This window comes from Sciurus carolinensis, chromosome 8 (assembly GCF_902686445.1).
Source record: "Sciurus carolinensis chromosome 8, mSciCar1.2, whole genome shotgun sequence".
NCBI classification, from domain to species: Eukaryota; Metazoa; Chordata; class Mammalia; order Rodentia; family Sciuridae; genus Sciurus; species Sciurus carolinensis.
Window position 1 is genome coordinate 104,906,958 of NC_062220.1, and position 21,583 is coordinate 104,928,540.

Consider the following 21,583-nt stretch of genomic DNA (forward strand, 5'->3'; position numbering starts at 1 on the left):
TAAGGAATGGTGAGTGTGAGATGGAAGAGAAGGTGGGTGCAGGAGGTTTATGTAGTTGTGTTCAGAGGCTAAGCACAGGTGTCATCCTGAGCCCTAGAACAGAAAGTCGGTAGGAAGGAACTAGATGAGGAGGAGGCCTAGCACGTACCTCTTTGATGTCTGCTGGAGAGGGAAATGGCTCTAGGCTTGTGGCTGAGTCCATGCCGGCCTTTCCCCATCCACACTTGGAGAAGGAGAGCTGGCCCCCAGCATCATTATCATACTGTCCAAGGCTCCGTTTCCGGAGTCTTCCGCCCAGGGGATCATCACTGATGGGGCCTGTGAGGAGTGAGACAAGTGGGTTATAGGGGGCTTCTGTCACAGCGAAGCACAGAGACCCTTGATTAAAACCTGATTTTAAAACTCTTCTTTGCTGTTTAGCATTGCTCTAGGCAGACACCAGGGCTGATGCAGACAGTTTGAAAACCCAGGGGCATCCTAGGACTCTCAGTTAGGTAAGCCAGGCAGCAGCCCCTGAAGCACCCAGTGCATAGAAGCCAGCGTACTCTTTTCAGAAGAGCCGGTGAGCGGGGAAGCATTAGGACTCACCCAGCAGTGCTGGGACAGACACAGCTGAGCTCAGAGGGAACCTGCCAGATGTTGTTGCCCTGGGTGCCTCAGACCAAGAGCTCTGACAACCACATATCTGTGACGACTCCAGGCAGAGCTTGGCCTGCAGGACGTAGCTTGATTCATCGCAATGAGAAATTCTGGAGGGGAATATACCCTAATCCTAGCACCAAACATAAACATGCACTTTCTACATGTCCACACCAGAAATACAGCATTTATTCCACAGATACCCATGGTCCTTGCTCTTGATCAAATCTGATTCTGCTTATGTTGGGGCTAATAGGATGGGGTCTAGAATCTGTTTCTTTAAAAAAATATATATCTTCCTGGGGATTCTTATAATTGAGCAATCTGTACTGTTGCCTCCTTTCAAGGTTTCTCAGTGTCATTTCTTCTCTTTTTTTTCCCCCTCCTGTAATTGGAGTTGAACCCAGGTACTCTTCACCACTGAGCTACATCCCTAAATCTCCCTTTTTATTTATTTTAAGACAGGCTCTTCTTAAAGTTGCTGAGGTAGGCCTCGAACTTGCAATCCTTCTAACTCAGTCTCCTGAGTCAGTGGTGTCACAGGTGTGTGGCACCATGCCTGGTTTCTCAGTTTCATTTCTGAGGATAGATACAGGAGTAACCACCTATTCCCGGTAGGTGTGGACAAGGATCAAGTCTTACTCAGCTCCAGAATTCATTCATGCTGAGATGCCCTAAGGCCTTGGTGTGTTTATTAAATTGGTGAGCCCAGAGAGGGATGAGGAGGTGGGGGGTGAACTGGTGACCCTGTTTCCCAGGTTAGGAGCCTGCACAGAGAAGTGCTTACTCCTCACATGAACCTAGAAGAGTCCACAGTGGTTGGCCAAAGATCTCCCTGCTCTACCCTCTCTTGCATAGTGGCACGTGTGTGTGTGTGTGTGTGTGTGTGTGTGTGTGTGTGTGTCTGTGTGTGTGTGTGTGTGGTGCTAAGAATTGAACCCAAGACCTTGTGCATGCTAGGCAAGTACTCTACCAACTGAGTTATATCCCCAGCCCCGACACTGGCTTCTTTATAGGTTTAAGTACTACTATTTTTTTTTCCGATTGTAAAATTAATGTACATCATTGCAGACAATTTGGAAAATACATAAAAACACTTGGAAGCAGATCAAGCTCCCTGGAACCTCAGAGACTAGTGAACAGTCCCACATCTCAAGGAGATACATGACTTGTTCATTTTTTTTCCACTCTGAGACTTGGCTCATGAGTGCTCCCAGAGAAAGTAATTCAATTGTTTCAGTCCATAAACTACACCCTTCGCATTAACATGAAATCACCCACGTGTGAAGCAGACAATGCTTCCTGTCCCCGCCTCAGGCTCACTGTTAGCACCACTCACTGCCCCTCTGCTCGCCTGCCCTCTCAAGGGCTGCCCTGAGTCTGGAGGAACCACCAGAGGTTACCTCGCCACACCTTCTCTGGCTTCAAGTTACTAGCAGGACCTTGGGGGTCAGAGGGCTGCATTGGAACCTCATGTATCCCTCTGCAATCTGCTGCCTTCCCATTAGTCCCTCACCTCTTTCCCTTCACTGCTAACCTTACATTATATGTGTCAAAAATGAGTTCTACACCAAGAATGCAAATAATCCAATCGACAAATGGGCTAAGGAAATGAATAGACACTTCACAGAAGAAGATCTACAAGTAATCAACAAACATATGGAAAAATGTTCAACATCTCTAGTAATAAGAGAAATGCAAATCAAAACCACCCTAAGATTCCATCTCACCCCAATTAGAATGGCGATTATCAAGAATACAAGCAACAACAGGTGTTGGCGAGGATGTGGGGAGAAAGGTACACTCATACATTGCTGGTGGGGCTGCAAATTAGTGCAGCCACTCTGGAAAGCAGTGTGGAGACTCCTTAGAAAACTTGGAATGGAACCACCATTTGACCCAGCTATCCCATTCCTTGGCCTATACCCAAAGGACTTAAAATCAGCATATTACAGAGATACAGCCACATCAATGTTCATAGCTGCTCAGTTCACAATAGCCAGATTGTGGAACCAACCTAGATGTCCTTCAATTGATGAATGGATAAAGAAACTGTGGTATATATATACAATGGAATATTACTCAGCCATAACGAATGATAAAATTATGGCATTTGCAGGCAAATGGATGAAATTGGAGAATATCATGCTAAGTGAGATAAGCCAATCTCAAAAAACCAAAGGACGAATGATATCGCTAATAAGTGGATGAGGACACATAATGGGGGGTGGGAGGGGTTAGTGTTAGGGTTAGAGTTAGGGTTAGGGAGGGGGGCAAGAATGGAGGAAGGAAGGAGTGTATAGAGGGAAAAGAGGGGTGGGAGGGGTGGGAGGGAAGGAAAAAAATAACAGAATGAATCAACCAACATTACCCTATGTAAATTTATGATTACACAAATGGTATGCCTTTACTCCATGTACAAACAGAGAAACAACACGTATCCCATTTGTTTACAATAAAAAAAAAAAAGAAACTGTGGTATATATACACAATGGAGTACTACTCAGCCATAAAGAAGAATAAAATTATGGCATTTGCTGGTAAATAGATGGAGTTGGAGAATATCATGCTAAGTGAAGTAAGCCAAGTCCAAAAAACCAAAGGTCAAATGTTTTCTCTGACAAGTGGATGATGATCCATAACAGGGGTGGGGTGAGGGGAATAAGAGAAGAATGGAGGAACTTTGAATTGTATAGAGGGAAATGCAGTGGGAGGGTTGGGGGAAGGAAAGATAGTGGACTGAGACAGACAGTGTTACCCTATGTATATGTATGATTACATTAATGGTGTGAATCTACATTGTGTACAGATATAGAAATGAAAAGTTGTACCCCATTTGTGTACAATGAATCAAAATGCAGTCTGAAAAAATAAAAAATTTAAAAACAAAAAAAAAACAACAACAACAACAAAAAATGAGTTCAGGGCTCCAGCAGAGAACTGACTCTGACCCTGGAAGACTGGCCATTTGAGCAAAGAAATACTTAATGAGTTGATGATAAAATAGTTGAAAACCACTCTCAGAATTGTAGCAGAACATCCACATCATGACTGGTCACAACTACACTTATTTCTTCTTTTTGGTAAGAAATCAAATCTAGGGAAAGAAAAGGTTTCATGAGACAGAGTGCTGGATGCTCTATAGTATGACTAACTGTCACCTCCAGGAACTGGGCTGACACAGAGACGAAGGGGCTGTGCCTGATCAAGGGAGCCTCTGCAAGGTTTCCCCTCTCCCAAAGTTCTCCTTTGAAGAACAACCAAGAAAAAATAGTGACAAAACCCAAGCTCCTGCATGGAAACCTTTGCAGACAAAGGGCTGCTTCCAGAACCCTGGGCTGGGAAACCTACACCTGCTGGGCCCACCTGACTCTCTCTTCCCCCTTGCCTGCCAGGTACCCAGGTGATGTAGAGAGCTGCACCTGCCTCCCTTCTGGTTTCCAGCCAGGGAACAGGAAACCTTACCCTGCTCTGGTGGTTACGAAGGTCTTAAGTGCTCAGCACAGATTCTAGAGACTATTTTGGACCTCACAGAACACAAACCATGGTGACTGGTAACTCCATCCATAAGTACTATTTTAGGGACTCTCCATGCATCTGGGTTCCGCAGGAAGGGAGAGACAGGCTGCAGCTTTGAGTTTACAGAAAGGTTTGCCCTCCCTTGTCAGTTGCATGCTTTCTCTATTATCAGCTATGGCTACATGATTGCATGCCACCCACCTCCCTAGCCAGTCCCTTCCTGAGCATTCAGCAGTCATCACGCAGGACTCCCTCCCTCCAGACACTGGATACTACACACTCAGGATCCACCTGACCACAAGCTATTCAACAGGACACATGTCCCTGGGAGTTCCCCTTCATTGCCACTCCAAAACACAAGCACACTTCCTCATGTGAGTGGTTTCACTGTAATTTGTGGGTAAGGCAGGGATCAAGGCAGAGCATGGCCCAGTCAATAGCCATGCAAGTGTCACTGCAGACCCTGCCAAGATAGGAGCTGAGACCATGGTGATAAGGCAAGGCTGTGACCTGGGTTACATATGGGAAAGAAGCAGCATGAACAGGTGTGGGAGCAGGATATAGACAGCTTTGGCCCCAGGCCTGTCCAGGCTTTGGAGCATCTCAAGCAAGGCCACCGTGTCAATTTTCCCAACAGGGAAAGGAAGTCTCAGGTTCCCTGTCTGGGGACATTGGGATGCCTGGTACAAAGGGGCTGCATTACTTACAGAGTCCTGAGGTTGGAGATCCAGATCAGGAGTGTCAGGTACTGTGCTAAGAACTTACATGCGGGACTGAATTCAGCCTAGCCTGGAGGTCTGCACTGTCATCAATTTATCACTAAGCATATGGAAATGTGGGAGGGGGCGTTCTCAGATCACTTAGCTAGAAAATTATATTTTAAGGAAAAAAACCCGTAAAGCCTCATGACAATTCTACACCTCCCTCCAAATGCAGTGAGCTCCCAAATATTCATCAAGTGTACAACACCCACTCAGGCATCACTCAGGAGCACCTGTTTTCCTTGAATTCTGCTATTCACATGTTACTGTGAACATCTGATCTTTCTGAGCACAAAGCAGATCTGGGGCCCTTAGACTTAGATCTGGGGTAGAAGAGGGAAGGACAGGAGGGAGGAGAGCTAAGTGCCTAGGAGTTGATAACCATGTGGCCCTGGCTGACACTTCACATCACCAATTCCCCTCCACTGCAGGGTCACCTTGTTTGCTCAGTGTTGATGAAAGCAAGCCACCATGCACAGCGGAAGGCAGCTCATGGGTGACACATGACTGCTGACTGTCCTCTACTTTTACAGCAGGGTCACAAATTCTGGTCCTACCAGAACCAAAGGAGGGAATTTCTCCAGCCTCAACAAGACATGGGTCCGATCTCCAGGTGACTGGGACACATGCCTGAGTTGAAACCACAAATATAGCACTGTGGTTCTTGAAGGCAGCTGTCCATTAGTGTCACACTAAAATCCCACAGCTCGGGCTTTACCCCTTCTCTAGGAAGTTAGGGCCTCCAGGGGTAGGACCTCATGGTCAGCATTTTATAAAATTCCCAGTGTTTCTAACTGGCAACCAAACCATAGAAGGTCTCTATAGATTCACACCAGAATTATTAGGGAGCCTTTAAAACAGTTCTGACACCCAGGGCCCCTGCCTGGCCAATTCACTCTGCCACCCGCTGGAGCCAGAGGCAGACCACCTCTGGCAATTTGGGCATCTGCATTCTTCTTTTTTTTTTTTGGCATCTGCATTCTTGAAAGCTCCCTGGGCAATTCTAGCTTGCAGCCAGGGAAGCAAACCCCTGCTCTAAAGAATGAATGGAATCTCCTGTCTCAGCAAAGGTTCAGTATATAACACACTATTAAAAAAATAGAGTTTCAATGTTCTTATTAAGTGCATGCACACACAGGTACACAGACAGAAGGATGTGAGGAGACAGATATGTTAATTTGCTTGACCTCAGTAATCATTTCACGGTGTGTAGATACGTGTATTAAAGATTTGTGTTGAAGATCTTAAATACATACAATAACTAATAACTAAGAAAAAAGAAAAGATGGAAACTTATGGCATCCTAGAACATGGTCTGTTTTAAAACATGACCTTCCTTTTCTATCTGGGCCACTGGAAGGTAAAGCCCGGTGAGCTGCTGATTTATCTTTAGAGGATCAAATAAAAACCAAGTCTGGCATCACAGAGGCATGCACAGTAGGGTCTGAAAACTCTTGGATTTCTAGATGCAAAAACCAAGAGAGAACAAAGGCTGCTTCCTGACTAGTTTGAGACCTCCTGATTTTAGCTCCTTCAAATAAACATGCATCTTCTAGAGAGTAAAGGAGAAAGGACTGGTATAACAAGGAAAGTTCAAACACTATTCTTAAATGCTCCCAGAAGTGGCTCCAAGAGTTCTGCCCTTGCAAACTGCAATAGGAATTGGTTCTCAGCCTCCTTCACCTGAAGGGTGTATTATACAAGAGCAGGGTGACATACAGGTCTCCACAGTATAACCAGCTAGAAAATTACTGGACTGAGTGGTAAGTGACATATTAAGACAGATGGTGAAAAGAGCTTTCCCCATGCAGGGCAGTCTCCCTCTGCAACGATCCTTCTGGATTTCTAACCCTGGTCCTGAGAGGATGCGCGCGTGGGCGTGGGGGTGGGGGACTCAAGGTGCAACAAAGGAAGGAGAAGGGGAAATCTTTTTTTTTTTTTTTCCAGATTTTGAAACTGAAGATGCTTTCCACTGGGAAACAGAAGTGATAGGTTGAATAGCATCATTTCTTCCAAAAATAAATATTTAAAAGGGAAATGTTCCCAAACTCAGGAAGCATGCCCTAATCCCACGAGAAATATCAGTAAGGCTCCTGTGTTTAATAAGACAAATGTAACTCAGAGCACAGGGGTAAAGAGCTGCAGCCCTAACCTAAAGACCTCACTAAGAGGGTTTTAGTACTGCATTTCAATTCCTTTCTGTCCGTTTGAATTTACCTTCCCCGCCACCCACCCGAATCTTGTGATCTCACTGTCTTCATAACCCTCCTTAGGAGGGTGCACCAGAGTTGGTTTCAGGGCACAGGAGTGGGGGTGAGGGTGGTACTGGAGGTAGTCCCAGTAGTTCATAGACTGTGAGCATCAGTGGCTCATGTGACTTCTGTTAGAAGCCACGGGAGCCAGGAGTGGCTCCCAGTTCTCTACCCACGAGAGCAACTGGGGGTGCATGGAGGGGAGGCACACCCTTCATCCAAGGCCCTGGCTCCTTGGTGTGAGGCAAAATCAAGCCATGACACAGAGAACATGTGGTATGATCTGAAATGAGACCATGTTACTCTGTCACCAAGCCTATGGAATTGGCATAACCTCTCCATCATGATGGAGAGAGGATATTATCACTGTCATCATGAGATTCAATAAACTGGCAGTTCTCCCTGAGTGAAGGAGGCCGTCCTCCCAGGGCAAGGGCCCCTTACAGGATCAAACAGACCAGCATGTTTCCGCCACACAGAAGGTGGAGCTTCTAGAGATCAGCTGTCCACAGTGGAGGCCTAGCATGTTCCAAAGTGACTTTGAAACATCTGAGAGGCAGCTCTTCAACAAGTTCATCACAGCTACACCACGACCCAGCAACTCCATTCCCAGAGATATGAACCAAAGAACTATAAACAGGTGTTCAAAAAGGTACTGTGTGCCTGTGTTCACAGTAGCACTATTCCCAAGAGCCAAAAGGCAGACAAAACCCAAATGCCCATTAACAGACAGAGGGGTAAACTGTGGTCTATCTGTATCATGGAAATTTTTTCAGCCATGAATAGGGATGAATCTCTGATAGACACAGATGAGCCTTGAAAACATTATGCCAAGTTAAAGAAGCCACAAAGAAGGACCACATGGCCCTCACTGAATTTATGTGAGAAGTCCAGAACTGGTTAATTCACAGAGACAGAAAGTGGATTAGTTGTGGCCAGGGTTTGTGGATGAAGAGGTGCAGATAGAGTGGGATTGCTAATGGTTAAGAGGTCTCCATTTAGGGAGATGGAAAATATTCTGGAACTAGACAGTGGTGATGGTCATACAATAGTGTGGATGTGCTTAATGGGTATTTTGCCATAATAAAAAATATAGAATAAAATAAACCTGAAGAGTGATTTTTTGCTTTCTAGGGTGAGTCAGCTCAAAGGTTTTCAGTTTACAATGCATATTATTTTATTATAAATTACTTTTTCATTTGTCCTTTAACTTTAGTATTAGGGTGTTAGATTTACTTTTTAATGTGAGGCAGAGTAGTTTATATTAACTATGATTTTCATTTCAGGAGAGTAAAGATGGTTTCATAAGACATTTGATATAGAAACAGAACTTTGGGTGTGACAGGTTGAGAGCCACTGCTGTAGCCAACCTGGGCATCCCAAGTAGGACATGTCCTGGAAGCCACGTCCTATAGGCCTTATAGACCTCTCCTGCACTTCTCTGTCTTGCCCCTGACCATTCAGGGGTTTCCTCCCAGCACTTGTCAAGGTAACAGCATACAGCACCCAAATCTGCCTGCTCCTCAAGGAGGGTCCTTGGGGTAAACAGAAATAATTAATTAACTCTCAAATATCATACTTGTATGATATTTGTATGCAATAAAAAAAGTACAGTTATAACTCCACATATAAGGGTTCCACCATGGACTCCATCAACTTCTGCTGGGAATATCTGAAAAACATTGCATCTATTCTGAAAATGTTGACTCTTTTCTTATCATTATTCCTTCAGCAATACAGAATGGCAACTATGCACACCATTTGAGATGTCAGAAGCAATCTCAAGGTCACTTAAAGTACACAGAAAAGACTGAGCAGGTTATCATGAGAATACTACACCATTTTACAAAGGACTTGAGCATCTGCTGGGGTCCTGCAAGTCATCGCCCATGGACCCTTAGATATGACTGCAGCTGCACACTGGTTTCCCAGCACAGACAGTGTATTTCTCATTCTAAAACATTTTTCAAAATTGAAAATGCACAGAGCTCTCTGTAGCACAATTGACTCCATTATTAAATATGCACTCATATACGTATAGCCTGTCAATATTCAAGTTCTAAAATATCAGGTTCGAAGATCAGAGAAGATAGTGTGACCAATTCTAACCTCCAGGCAGGAAATGCTTCTTCAAACTCTTATGGCACTAAACATGCCATCCCCCTCAAACACATCCAGGAAGCTCATTAATAAAGGGAAAAAAAAAAAAAAAGCCTTTTTTTTTTTTTACTGCTGCATTTTTTTTTAATTTTTATTTTTTTATTGTAAACAAATGGGATACATGTTGTTTCTCTGTTTGTCCATGGCATAAAGACACACCATTTGTGTAATCATAAATTTACATAGGGTAATGTTGTTTGATTCATTCTGTTATTTTTTCCCTTCCCCCCACCCCTCCCACCCCTCCTTTCCCTCTATACACTCCTTCCTTCCTCCATTCTTGCCCCCCTCCCTAACCCTAACTCTAACCCTAACACTAACCCCTCCCACCCCCCATTATGTGTCCTCATCCACTTATTAGCGATATCATTCGTCCTTTGGTTTTTTGAGATTGGCTTATCTCACTTAGCATGATGTTCTCCCATTTCATCCATTTGCCTGCAAATGCCATAATTTTATCATTCTTTATGGCTGAGTAATATTCCATTATATATATATATATATATATATATATATATATATATATATATATACCACAGTTTCTTTATCCATTCATCAATTGAAGGACATCTAGGTTGGTTCCACAATCTGGCTATTGTGAACTGAGCAGCTATGAACATTGATGTGGCTATATCTCTGTAATATGCTGATTTTAAGTCCTTTGGGTATAGGCCAAGGAGTTGGATAGCTGGGTCAAATGGTGGTTCCATTCCAAGTTTTCTAAGGAGTCTCCACACTGCTTTCCAGAGTGGCTGCACTAATTTGCAGCCCCACCAGCAATGTATGAGTGTACCTTTTTCCCCACATCCTCGCCAACACCTATTGCTGCTTGTATTCTTGATAATCGCCATTCTAATTGGGGTGAGATGGAATCTTAGGGTGGTTTTGATTTGCATTTCTCTTATTACTAGAGATCTTGAACATTTTTCCATATGTTTGTTGATTGCTTGTAGATCTTCTTCTGTGAAGTGTCTGTTCATTTCCTTAGCCCATTAGTCGATTGGATTATTTGCATTCTTGGTGTAGAGTTTTTTGAGTTCTTTATAGATTCTGGAGATTAGTGCTCTATCTGAAGTATGATTGGCAAAGATTTTCTCCCACTCTGTAGGCTCTTTCTTCGCATTGCTGATAGTTTCCTTTGCTGAGAGAAAGCTTAAAAAAAGCCTGTTTTACCCATGGTAGCAAATACAGAGCAAGGTCCTTCATGGAAACAGGTCAGTGACCTTGGCTGTCGCTCATTCAATCAAATCAATGCATCCAGTGACATTCATCAGAAGATGAGCAGGCAAGACCATAGTCCTGCCCTATCCAGGACCCCGTGGCTTGCCCTCTGGGAAAAAGCCAAGCTGGGTTTTGTGGTAGAGTCTGTCTGCCTCTCCGGCCTCATTCCCTGACGCCCCTACCTGATAGTGGAGGTTCAGCAGTGACCCCACCACACCATTCATCCCACCCCACCTTGTCTCTGCCTCTCCTCCAGCATCTGCCTGGCCTGGATCCCTTCACTCAGCCGCGCTTGCAAGGCTCCCACGGTGTGCCCCCCCCCACATTCTTTGACTTGTTCAGTGGTGGCAGTGACACCCCAGTGTTAGTGCCATGGGACTGTGTGCCATTGTCCTCTTCCACGTGTCTGTTGGCCTCTCATCCCTTCTCTGAGCACTCCTCTAGCACTTACACTTTGTGCCTTCGTTCGACTTCAATCATAACCAAAGAGTAATTGGAACCTGGTACCTTTTGTGGCTCTAAACTGTCTCCTGTGTAAACAGGGATCTGATTTGTGCTAATGAAGCAGACGCCCATGTCTGAGGAATGTTGAAAACACCAGCAGGAAGGCCCAGGCGTATCTGCAAGAATATGTGCCTGCCAGGTTCCCGTCAGCGTAGGGCTGAGGTTGATGTAACATGAATCAAATATTCTGACAACATGAAGCAAGAAGCCCTCCAGGTATGGAAAAAAAACAGCTGGCTTTTGCTATCCGTGGAATCGTAAATTTCACAGGTTGAGTCACAGCTCTTGTTACTCAGGTATCATCGATTGAAATCTCCCCCATTTGAAGGATGTGATCCAAGAAACCCACCCACATGCAGGCTGGAGTGAGGCTGGGAGCGTGGTGGGGTGCAGAGGAGGGGTCACAGTAGCAGCATCCAGGGGGCTTCTCACTGAAGCACAGCCAGGGCAAGAGAGCAGTAAAATACCCCCAAATCCAATTCCCTACACTTTTCAAGGGAATACAATACTGCACTCAGTAGCACAACCTGTCACCAAGGTTGATGCCTCACCTCTGCACAGCCCCTCTCCTCTCTTGTCCTGTGGGCAGGGATGGGTACCCTATACTGTCCCAAGACAGTGTTCACATCAGTGCCCACGCAGAAGAACAACTTAGGTCCCAGGGCAGGGATTGAGGGTGCACCTGCATTGCCATCTGTCCCATGGCTCTCTACTTATAAACATTTATCAAGTTCTTACTACATGCCAGGAAGCAATTCACAAGTCATGGGCATTGCCCCTGAGATGTTTTCTGGCTGGTGGAAAAATGTTTGAGTGTAGCAGAAAAAAAAGCACCACCAGAGGATGCAGAGCCAGTCATATGGAAGTCCTGGTGGGCATGAAAGAGCCTGGAACAGGAAGGCACTCAGAGTGGAGGCCCTTACTACCATCACCACCACCGTCATTGTGTTAGTCAGCTTTGTGTCACTATAACAAATACTTGGCATGTTACCTTACAGAGACAAAAGGTTTATTTTGGTCCACAGTTTCAGCTTATGAGCAGTGGCCCTGTTGTTTTGGTCCTGCGAGAGGGTGCAATAGAGTAAAACCAGCACCTCCTGGCTAGACAGGAAAAAGAGAGGAAGAAGAAAATACAAGGACCCACTACCCTCTTAAAGGGCACACTCCCCAATGACTTACAGATGTCCCATTTGGCCCCACTTCTTAAAGGTTTCACCACATCCCTGTAGCATCTTTCTGGGAGCAAGTATTTATCATGTGGACCTTTGGGGACACTTAAAATCCAAACTGTTGCAATCATCATCACCATCTTCAAAACACTCCCCCCACCACCACCACCACTACTATGACCATATCCACCATCATCATTATAATCACCATTACCATCATCATACCCATCACCATATCACCACCATTACAATCAGCAACAGTAGCCACAGCAGCACATTATTGCTGTGCCAGTATGAAAGAGACATTTTTCAGGAAATGTTCAGTTTCCACATATAATTTTCATCTCAGAAATTACCAGACCCATGGTGGAAATGCTGCTGCCTGCAGAGCTGGTGTTATGTCAAGTTGCACAGTTCTGCAGAACATGCAATGGTCCACAGGAGCACTGGGCAAAGCTATTCCCAACTCCCTACTACAACTAGAAGTCTTTCTTGCTTTCAGGACACCATTTGCAGAGTGTAAAGAATTTTACTAACTTTAGGATGCTGTCTCAGTGTCAAGCTTTAACCTATGGCCAGAATTAAGACAGATATGTGGTAGCTTGCATCCAGGGCTGGGATAGAAGGCTTGCCAGGGAGGAGGGGCACATGGAGAAGATACAATGCCTGGGGAATTTTTACAGTTTTCACTGTGTGTGTGAGTCTAAGGTGGGCTGTGATCAGGAGCTGCTGCAATGTCAATGGGGCTTGGTCTCATAGACAATGATGTAGGAATGAGGGATTGTACTAGTCTGGACACATGACTCTTTTTACTCTTGCTGGTCCCTTCCTATTCAGCATAGTGGAACTGAGAAACACATATTAGGGACCACAGCAAGCAATCTTTGCCTCTCTGCTGACAGAGGGAATGAGCACAGACAAAGCCCCCTGAACACTTTCGAAGTGCAGGTTTTTCAGCATCCCAATCTTCTGAAGATGTTCCAGGGACTCAAAATCAGCTGGTTAACCACCATACTTTAATAGAGTTTCCCTGCTAGTATCCAGGAATCTTCATTTTCTGTTGGTCATCAATATAGCCTTTTGCAATTAAGAAATATAAATGAATGTACTGAAGTATCAACATCAAGAAGTTTCTAGTATTCTCCCTACCTGCCAAGGAGGAAAGGAACATTCCCTTCCCAGTTGGACTGGAAACAGACATAAGCATTCTTTTGATGGAATTTCTATCAAGAAGAGATATCCTCAAATGAGATCCAAAAGCCAGCTGCACAGGGTGTTTGGAGGCCACCAGTACCTTCCAGGCCTTTTTATTTTATGTCACAAGGCTTCCTCCAACTCCCAGCAAAGTGCTTACTTAAAACAGGAAGATTGTGCCCAAAGAGAGAGCCAGCTGGAGGAACAGTATGCAAAAGCTCTGCCCCGGTCCCAGGACTGAGTAACACTTCAAGGTCCATGAATCCTGCTTAGGAAAAAGCAGCTCATTTGCAACAAAATTCCTACAAGAAGGTCACTTTCAAATTTCTGGAAGATCTCAATGGTCCCTATTCAGTTTGCATATATCTAATCTTCTGAAATCTCTATAGTGCTAAAGACACAAAAAAGATTGAGCAATGGCCCAAGATGCCTATTGAACATGAATAAATTTAACAAATATTTTAAAACTGCATGATCACTAATCAAGCACTGAATTTTACTAGTCTACTGAAATAGCAGTCCTTTAATTTCAAAATTATAATTATTTTAAAAATAAAGTTAAAAAGGATTTAAAATTAAAATCATAATGCCAGCTATTAAAGTAATAAGTTTATTGAGTAATTTAAAAACAGCCAATTGAAGGAGAAAGGAAGTGGCCTTCTTAAATCCCAGGCTTTACACTTGTTTTGTTACAACAGGAACAGGAATTCCAAAGGACTGAATTCAGTCCACCAGAAAACAGTAACCTCATGAGGCCATTGCACAGGACCCTGAGCCTTAAAGACCCTTTCACATGCACAGATGCCTGCAGCCTCTTCCAAATTTCAGTTGATATTTTCATCCCAGAGATAAGATTTGTAATTCCAATTTTTCCAAGTAATTTCTTTTCAGAAGTTCTGTTAAGATACAATGTGCCATAATGCAGATTTTGTTCCCACTAAAACCTTTTTTCAAACCCAGAACTTCTTGAATGTATTGCATTAAATGAGCTAATAAATCTAAACGCTTCAACTTGGACCAAGTCCTTGGTCACTGCTACTACCTGAACTGTGGTTGTTACATGGCTGTATTGTAGAGTCTGACAACCTAATTGGGGGAGGCTCTTCCAGCTCCTTCTACCTTCCAGAGGTGATGTGCATGGTGCAAGTTACTCAGACCAGCCCACCCTTGCTCACTGGTGATTCCAGTACATGATAGGTGATGTGAACTGGCATTTCCACCCGCTTCCATCACCAAACACTGGGGTAGGGTTTCCTTTTCATAGATGATATAAGACACTCTGTCCCTTACCACTGAAGTCACAGAGTCAACTGGTAGCAATACTCATCACAGAAGCTGGGGTCATGTCTACAAAGTATGTATTTCTGCCTTGAATGGCCCAGACCTGAGTTAGATTGCAATCCTCACTTGTCTGCTTCCAAAGAGGGAACAGACTGAGTTCACCTGACCTGTGCAAACCTGAGAGGATCATGTAGTCAAATGATACAGTAGCAAATGTGAAAGTAACTCAGGGATTGGCCCCTCTAACCAGGGTCCATGAGAAGATGAAAAGGGCCACCACACCAAGACACCAGACGTATGCCCAAAGGCACAGAGGTTTCCCTCATTGGTATTAGATGTACTAAGGTGAAACTCACAGTCTCATTTAAGGGTGCCAACAAAGAAATGGAGACAGGAGGGAGGAAATGGTAAGTATTCCTTTCTTCCATTACCTTTCTTACCTTTACTTGGAGAGGCAGTACCTCTAAGGAGTCAGCTGACTCTAGACCCAGACACACCCAAAGGTGACCACACAAGAGTCCCTAGCACCACATGGGTGCATGCTCTTAAGCCCAAGTTTGTCCTACAGGTCTTGGTTTCTCCTCCTGATAACACTCAGCATCCCAATCTTCTGAAGATGTTCCAGGGACTCAAAATCAGTTGGTTATCCACCATACTTTAAAAGTTTCCCTGCTAGTATCTAGGAATTTTTGTTTTCTGTTGGTCATCAATATAGCCTTTTGCAATTAAGAAATATGTGACCTAGGACCAAACTCAGTTTCCCTGATAACACTCAGTTTCCCTCTTACCTGCCACCTGCTGCAACCGCTCAGTGGCCCCCAGGATAGATCCCCATCAATCTGCCCAGTCTCTTTCAGGAATGGTTCTGTGCAGAACTTCTACAACAAACCTTTTCTCTGTGGCCTTTGTTCTCCAAGGCCTCACTCAGGATGCCCCAGCTTAATCCCTGTGCCCTTCTGCCTGCTGAGCCTCTACCCACAGCCAACTCTCTGGGTCTTCTTGGCCTTTATACCTCCCTAATACAGGGAGCATTTGATATATCCCACAACAATGATACAGTTAGCAGATGTCTCCTCTGCACCCCTGCACAGAGATCACTCTAACTACTACCAGCCTTGGCTCTTCCTGGGTCTTGAAGCTGGGTAAGAAGGTCCTGCCCTAGATCCCAAAGTGCCCTGCTCCAAGGGGAAAGGGCTCCCACAGTTCCTGCCTCCCTGCAGCTAGCTGACTCCGACATGCTTCAGGGAGTATGCACAGGTAGCCTCTCTTTGCCTGGTCTCTTTGCCTTGGTCCCAGGCTGCATTCTCAACTCCCAAGTTCCTGAGCCTGCTTCCTCTGAGCCCTTTCTGGGATCCCTCCCCACTTTCAACCTTCTACTCCACATGCATACTCCTTTACACCTCCAGACACACCTATCCATCACAGGAACCTCTGGTGAATCCCAGTCTTGAAGTCTCTCTACACAGAGTATGGTCAACTCAGATGTATGTTTGTAATCAAGACATTTTACATTTCTGACTAATGCAACTTGTTTCCACAAGGTTGCTACATGTGTCCAACTATTTCTCTTTCATTCCCCAACCTTCAGATCCATTGATGTGCCTGGCACTCTTCCAGAACAATCCAGGTTACTATCAAATATTCTCCATGTTGGCGGGGGGAACATGAAGGCCAAGGGGTTCCATAGGGTTGGCTATACTCACCTTAGCCTTGGATGAGGCTCAATAGAAAGAAGAGCACAGGGGTGAACCTATAATTCGTAGATGGGGTAAATACGCTTCCTTCATTAACCTACCAACATTCTTGGAGTGAGAAAGGTTTCACTGTTAAGCACGTGGTGCAGATGTGAGAACTGAGGCTTGGAGAAGCTACATACTGGCCCACAGCTCTTAGGAGGCAGAGGGGAATCTGCATCAGGCAGTTTGGCTGCAGCTCCAGCAGATACAACCAGCAAATGTGAAATGAAGTCACAGTCAGCCCTCCTCAACCATTTGGGTCTGATCCCTGCCCTGCACTGGCTCTAATGGCAGCATTCTAATGGCACCTTTCAAATACGTGTACCAAAGGTCTATGGTGGCACAGTAGTATTTTGGTCCTAGGTCACAATTCTGTAACACTAGAAACTACGAAAGGAATGTCCCCCACTACAAATTTTGGCCAAAACTAGCCACCCAGTTGGCTTATCTCTCATCATATGTCAATCAATGTGCAATGGAATGCTGACTTACCTTGCCGCCCAGTGTTCCTACTGGGGCCCTCGGCTGGGTCAGGCAGCCTGCTGCTGGCCCGGAGCCCACCTCCCATGCCGTCTGGACACGTGGGGCCATTGGCCAGGCTGTTCAAGGTGTTAATGTGAGTGGGGTAGGGCTCAAAGGTGGGGTCCAGTTCCAAGATCAGCCTGTTGAGTTGCTCAATAGACTGGTCTATGTCCAGGGTGGGAGAGCCTGGGGAGGGGCCCGCATTCAGGTCCAGGCTGGTCCCATTCACAACCTTGTCTTCTGGAAACCTGGGCTGGAATACTTTGCTGGGACAGGGTTGCTGTGTGTCAGGGGGATTCGGCCCATTGCCAATGCCTCTCTGGACGGCCACTCTGCTACTGGTTCCACGGGTTGGGGTGACCGGAAGCCGGGGCTGTGTCTGGTTAAGGCTGGAACTGTCTGCTGCACCCTGGCTGCCTAGCCTGGCCTCCCCATCGGGGGCAAAGCTGTACTGATGAGCGGCCACCATCTGCTGCTGACGAACCCAGGTCTGGGTGGAATAGCTGCTTGGCCCATAAGCCTGCGTAGGGGTGGGCACAGAGGGTTTCCTCAGTGGAGGCTGTGGCTGCTTAGGCTCTCGGCTTCCAAACGTCCGCTCGCGTTCATAGAGGGCATCCACACCAAGGCCCAGGTCAGGAGCAAGGGTACCATGCGGATCTTCACCAACATTGCTACCAAAGCCATCAGACAGAAGGGAGTTCTGGCTGCTCTTGTGACAGGTGAAGGGACCCAGGTGGGTTGACTGTGGTCCTTCAGAGGAGGAGAGAGTGCCCAGACTGTCCACGCTGTGCAGGTCATGGTGGGGCATCTCATCATCCAGAATATCTGTTTCCCGGTCCTTCAGGGTGGTATCTCCATTCACATGGACTTGGGCAGGCACCACATGGCGTGTCCCGCTATATTTGCTGCGAGCATCAGTCATGTCCTTGAGGGAGCTCCCGGAATCTTCTAAGCCAAAACCGCTGAGCAGCTGGTCCAACTCAGCCTTCTCCTGGGGACTCAGGCCCCTCCGAACTCCTGGGGCTGAGCGCTCCTCGGTCTTATCAGTCCTGGCCGAAGCAGTGGAATGGCCTGAGTCACTGCTGACGGACAAGGTGTGGTCACTGTGGTCTGGGCTGCTGGCAGTTGGCACAGCCTGCGGGCTGCCAGGGATGCCAGGATCTGAGGAGCTCTTCTTCCTCACCTTGGCATAGAGGCTGCCGTCAACAGGGCCCTGCGTGTGCAGCACTGCAGAGGAAAGCAGGGGACAGGTTGTGAGCCAGGGAGGAAGGGAAGCTTCGCCTCTCACAGTAGGCACACGTACTTGTCTGAACAGATAAATGAATTCTCAATACACAGCACGGACAACAACCAGGGACAAACACTCCTCTGTGGTCCCAAAGTTCCACAGATCCTCTGCAGAGTGAATGCCAATGAACCTTCAGATGCTAGAATCACTTTCACCTTTCTAGGCAAAACGAATTGTCCTTCTATGAAGCTAAGGGAATCTTCATCCTTTGAAATTACTTTGCCTGGAGGACTCATGACTAATGTCATTATTATTTGGAAAGTGGACCCCACTCAGCTCATAAGTTCCCAAGAACTGACTAAGCATCTAAGACAGGAGAACTTCTGTTCATAATCTACTAGCTAAGTGCCGAGTAACAAACCCTCATTAAGTCGACTATTTCATCAACAAACCTGCTGTCCTCTCAACATTCTGGAATCTGCTAAAATCTAAACATGCAACCCAATGAAAAGGGAACGTGCAGGAATGGATCCTACACGTTCTTAACATCTTTGGGCCACGTAGGTGCCTGATGATTTTGTTATACATATCATTCCACACAACGACCCCCATACATGGAATGTCAGGAAAACAGAAATCAGGCCTGTGGTTCATGCTGGAAGAGCTGAACCCTCTGCTGCTGTTATTAATCAGGGAATTGGCAGCAACATACAGAGACTCCCAAGCCACAATCTGCTGACTGGCAGCGGTTCATCGCCTTGGCCACACATGGTGCGTCACAGCAAGAGCCTCCTAAAATAAGCTGGAGTCTGTAGTCAGCACATCTCACCCCGCAGGCCTCCACCACCCTCCTTCAGTTTCTCAACTGTGAAATTGCAGGCATTCCACAACAGGGGAGCTACAGATGGCAGAAACCCAAGTTGTCTGGGCACCTGGAATTTGAGACTTGAGCCACCACTGCCTGGCAGCTACTGTGACCCTTCAGCCACTCTGAGGGACCTGCCTTCAGCATGCCCTTAGGCTTATAGCCCTCAGGCTCTAGGTTGGACATATGAGCAAGGTCAGCGGTTGATGGTTGGGAAGACAAGGCAGGACATGGTCTGGAGAGGTATTAGGATGCCATGCCAAGAGCTCACAGAGCCCCAAGAACACACAACCCTGCGTTTCCTTCTTCTGTGGCACTCAAGGGACAGTGTGCAGAGAAGAGGGGCATAAGATGGAGAATACAGGGGTATAGTTTAGATTGGAAGGTCTGATCCTCATCTTAAAGTAGAGCTTGGGAGAGGGAGGATCTGGGGGCAAAAATGAAACACAAAATGGCTGTAAATGAACAAAGACTTGAAGACAGAGCACCTGTTGACATAAGCATATACTGTATTGGGTCATGGGATTAATTTAAGATAAGGACATTAATGACAGATGCTATTGACTGAGCACCTGTTACGGAGCAGACCCATTACACACTTTCTGTAAGGTCTCACAGTATGACCTAACAAGTGAACTTTATTTATTTATCTAGAATGAATTAAGGCTTGAAGATATTAACTTGCCCAAGATCAAGCAGCTGTCAGGAGGCAGAGGGGGAACCTAGAACCCAGGCTCTGAAGCCTGAGGGCTCCTGCAGCCCCACACTGCCTACCTCTGGGGAGAGTGCCAGAAGGACACACACCCTCGAGATTCCCAGTGGCCCTGCCTATGAGGAGTCATATGGCCCTGCCCAGGGACCAGTAAGTGACTCTGGCAGAGCCTGAAACACCTGCTGCACCCAGTTCTATGCAAACCAGACAAAGGGACGCCTGGAAAGAGGCCCAAAATAGAAGCCATGTGCAAATGTCACCTCCAAAGGTTCAAATGTGCACAGTGTAATCTATTTATTGAATCACTAAGGCTGTGTAGTGAATGGCCCCTGGAGAAAGCTCTGGCACCAGACAGACCTTTCAAGTCCTGGCTCCCCATAGACCTGCCCTCAGGGTTTTACCAATTGGGGTGTTCACCTGACCTTCAACTTCCCAGCTGTAAAATGGGGGGGTGGGGGGTGGAGGGTTCCACGTGAAGGCTGACCTGAGAATGAAATGACAGTGCACATAGATGAGCATCTTTAAAGCTCAGAGTAAACACCAGTTTAATTTGATTTCACTCCAGGGTGCTCTGTTGCTAGGAAAACTTAACAACAGAGGACCTGGTAAATGGGTTCTTCCTCCTGGTCCAGTGTGAGGTAGAGAAGAGGAGAGAACATTGATAAGTGGTTTCTGCTCTATAAGAACCTCAGAGACTCCTACTGTAGCAGTGGGCACTAGATGCTTGTTGGACTAGTCAGTCCCCTGGACCAGGACGGCAGCCAGAGCACAGACCACTGAGCCACACAGCCACAGGGTTCAAACCAGGCTGCTCACTACAGAACAGATTTCATGCTGCTATGATTCTACGTTTATGGCTTCCATAAAGTCATAAATACGACCTTTCCCTAACACTCAATTAACTGGCATGATGTTTTGTTTTGTATTGTTTTTTTTAAAAGGAACTCAAGAATAAGTTGTAAAAATTTCTTCTAATTTAAACTGGGATGCAGCTAAAATGTGCCTGTTAATCATTCTGAGGTAGGATCAGTTGGCTAATCCCTTACTAAGAACAGCACATAAACAAGGACCTATAAAATGATAAAAAGCAGGATATTCCCTTGGCTGAGAGGTCATGAATAATTTTATTATTGGCATTTTTCTAGCAGTAGAAATCTTAAAATAATAGATACATTAAAAAGATCATTTCCATGTACTAGATCCCGGCCAGGTGCAGTTGTGAGCCTTAGGGAAAAACCAGGTCTCATCAATATGACAGCCCAGGCAGAATATTGACAGCCCAGGCAGAATACTGACAGCCCAGGAAGAATATTGGGATTTTCCTAGAGGCCAGCAGTCATTGGACAAAGTGGAGCCATCGAGCCCCATGCAGGGACAAAGACCACACTGGGCATTCATAAACTTCCTATTCAACACATATATAACTTTCAACATCAGAAAATGCCCTACAAATGTTAAATCTGCAGGACAAGAAAATCATAGTGATACAATCTCAAGACTGGAACTGCCTGAGCCTCTGAATCACTGTGAAGGAACACAGACCTTTCTAAAGGGAGGGAACTGCAAGAGGCTCTCCCAGAGCTTCACAAACACCCCCCTGTACCCTAAAGCCTCAGGGGGAAGGACAGAGAGGGGCCCTAGCGTTCACTGTTCCCGTCCTGTTTTCTGGTAAAGGGCTAGTGCTCTGCCAGAGGAAGGACCTGAACTTCTGTTTGGGACAAAGGAAACACTTAAGTTACTCTTCAATCCTTCAAGATGGAATCCCAATTTGTCATTTGTATGTTCCTGATCATGAATTTAGGATGTTTGAGCCCCTGGTT

The 21,583-nt window shown here is 45.8% G+C and overlaps 1 protein-coding gene across 4 annotated transcripts in view; it reads right to left on the bottom strand.

Annotated features, from left to right (window-relative positions):
* The window catches only part of Tns3 (tensin 3), a 271,594-nt gene that overhangs the window by 62,608 nt on the left and 187,403 nt on the right, over positions 1–21,583 (bottom strand). For all 4 annotated transcript variants that reach the window (XM_047560438.1, XM_047560439.1, XM_047560437.1 and 1 more), the window contains exons 17-18: positions 16,929–18,185; positions 149–318 (exon numbers count right to left, since the gene is read on the bottom strand). In XM_047560438.1, coding sequence (XP_047416394.1) covers positions 149–318; positions 16,929–18,185 — 1,427 coding nt within the window. The remainder of the gene's footprint in view (positions 1–148; positions 319–16,928; positions 18,186–21,583) is intronic.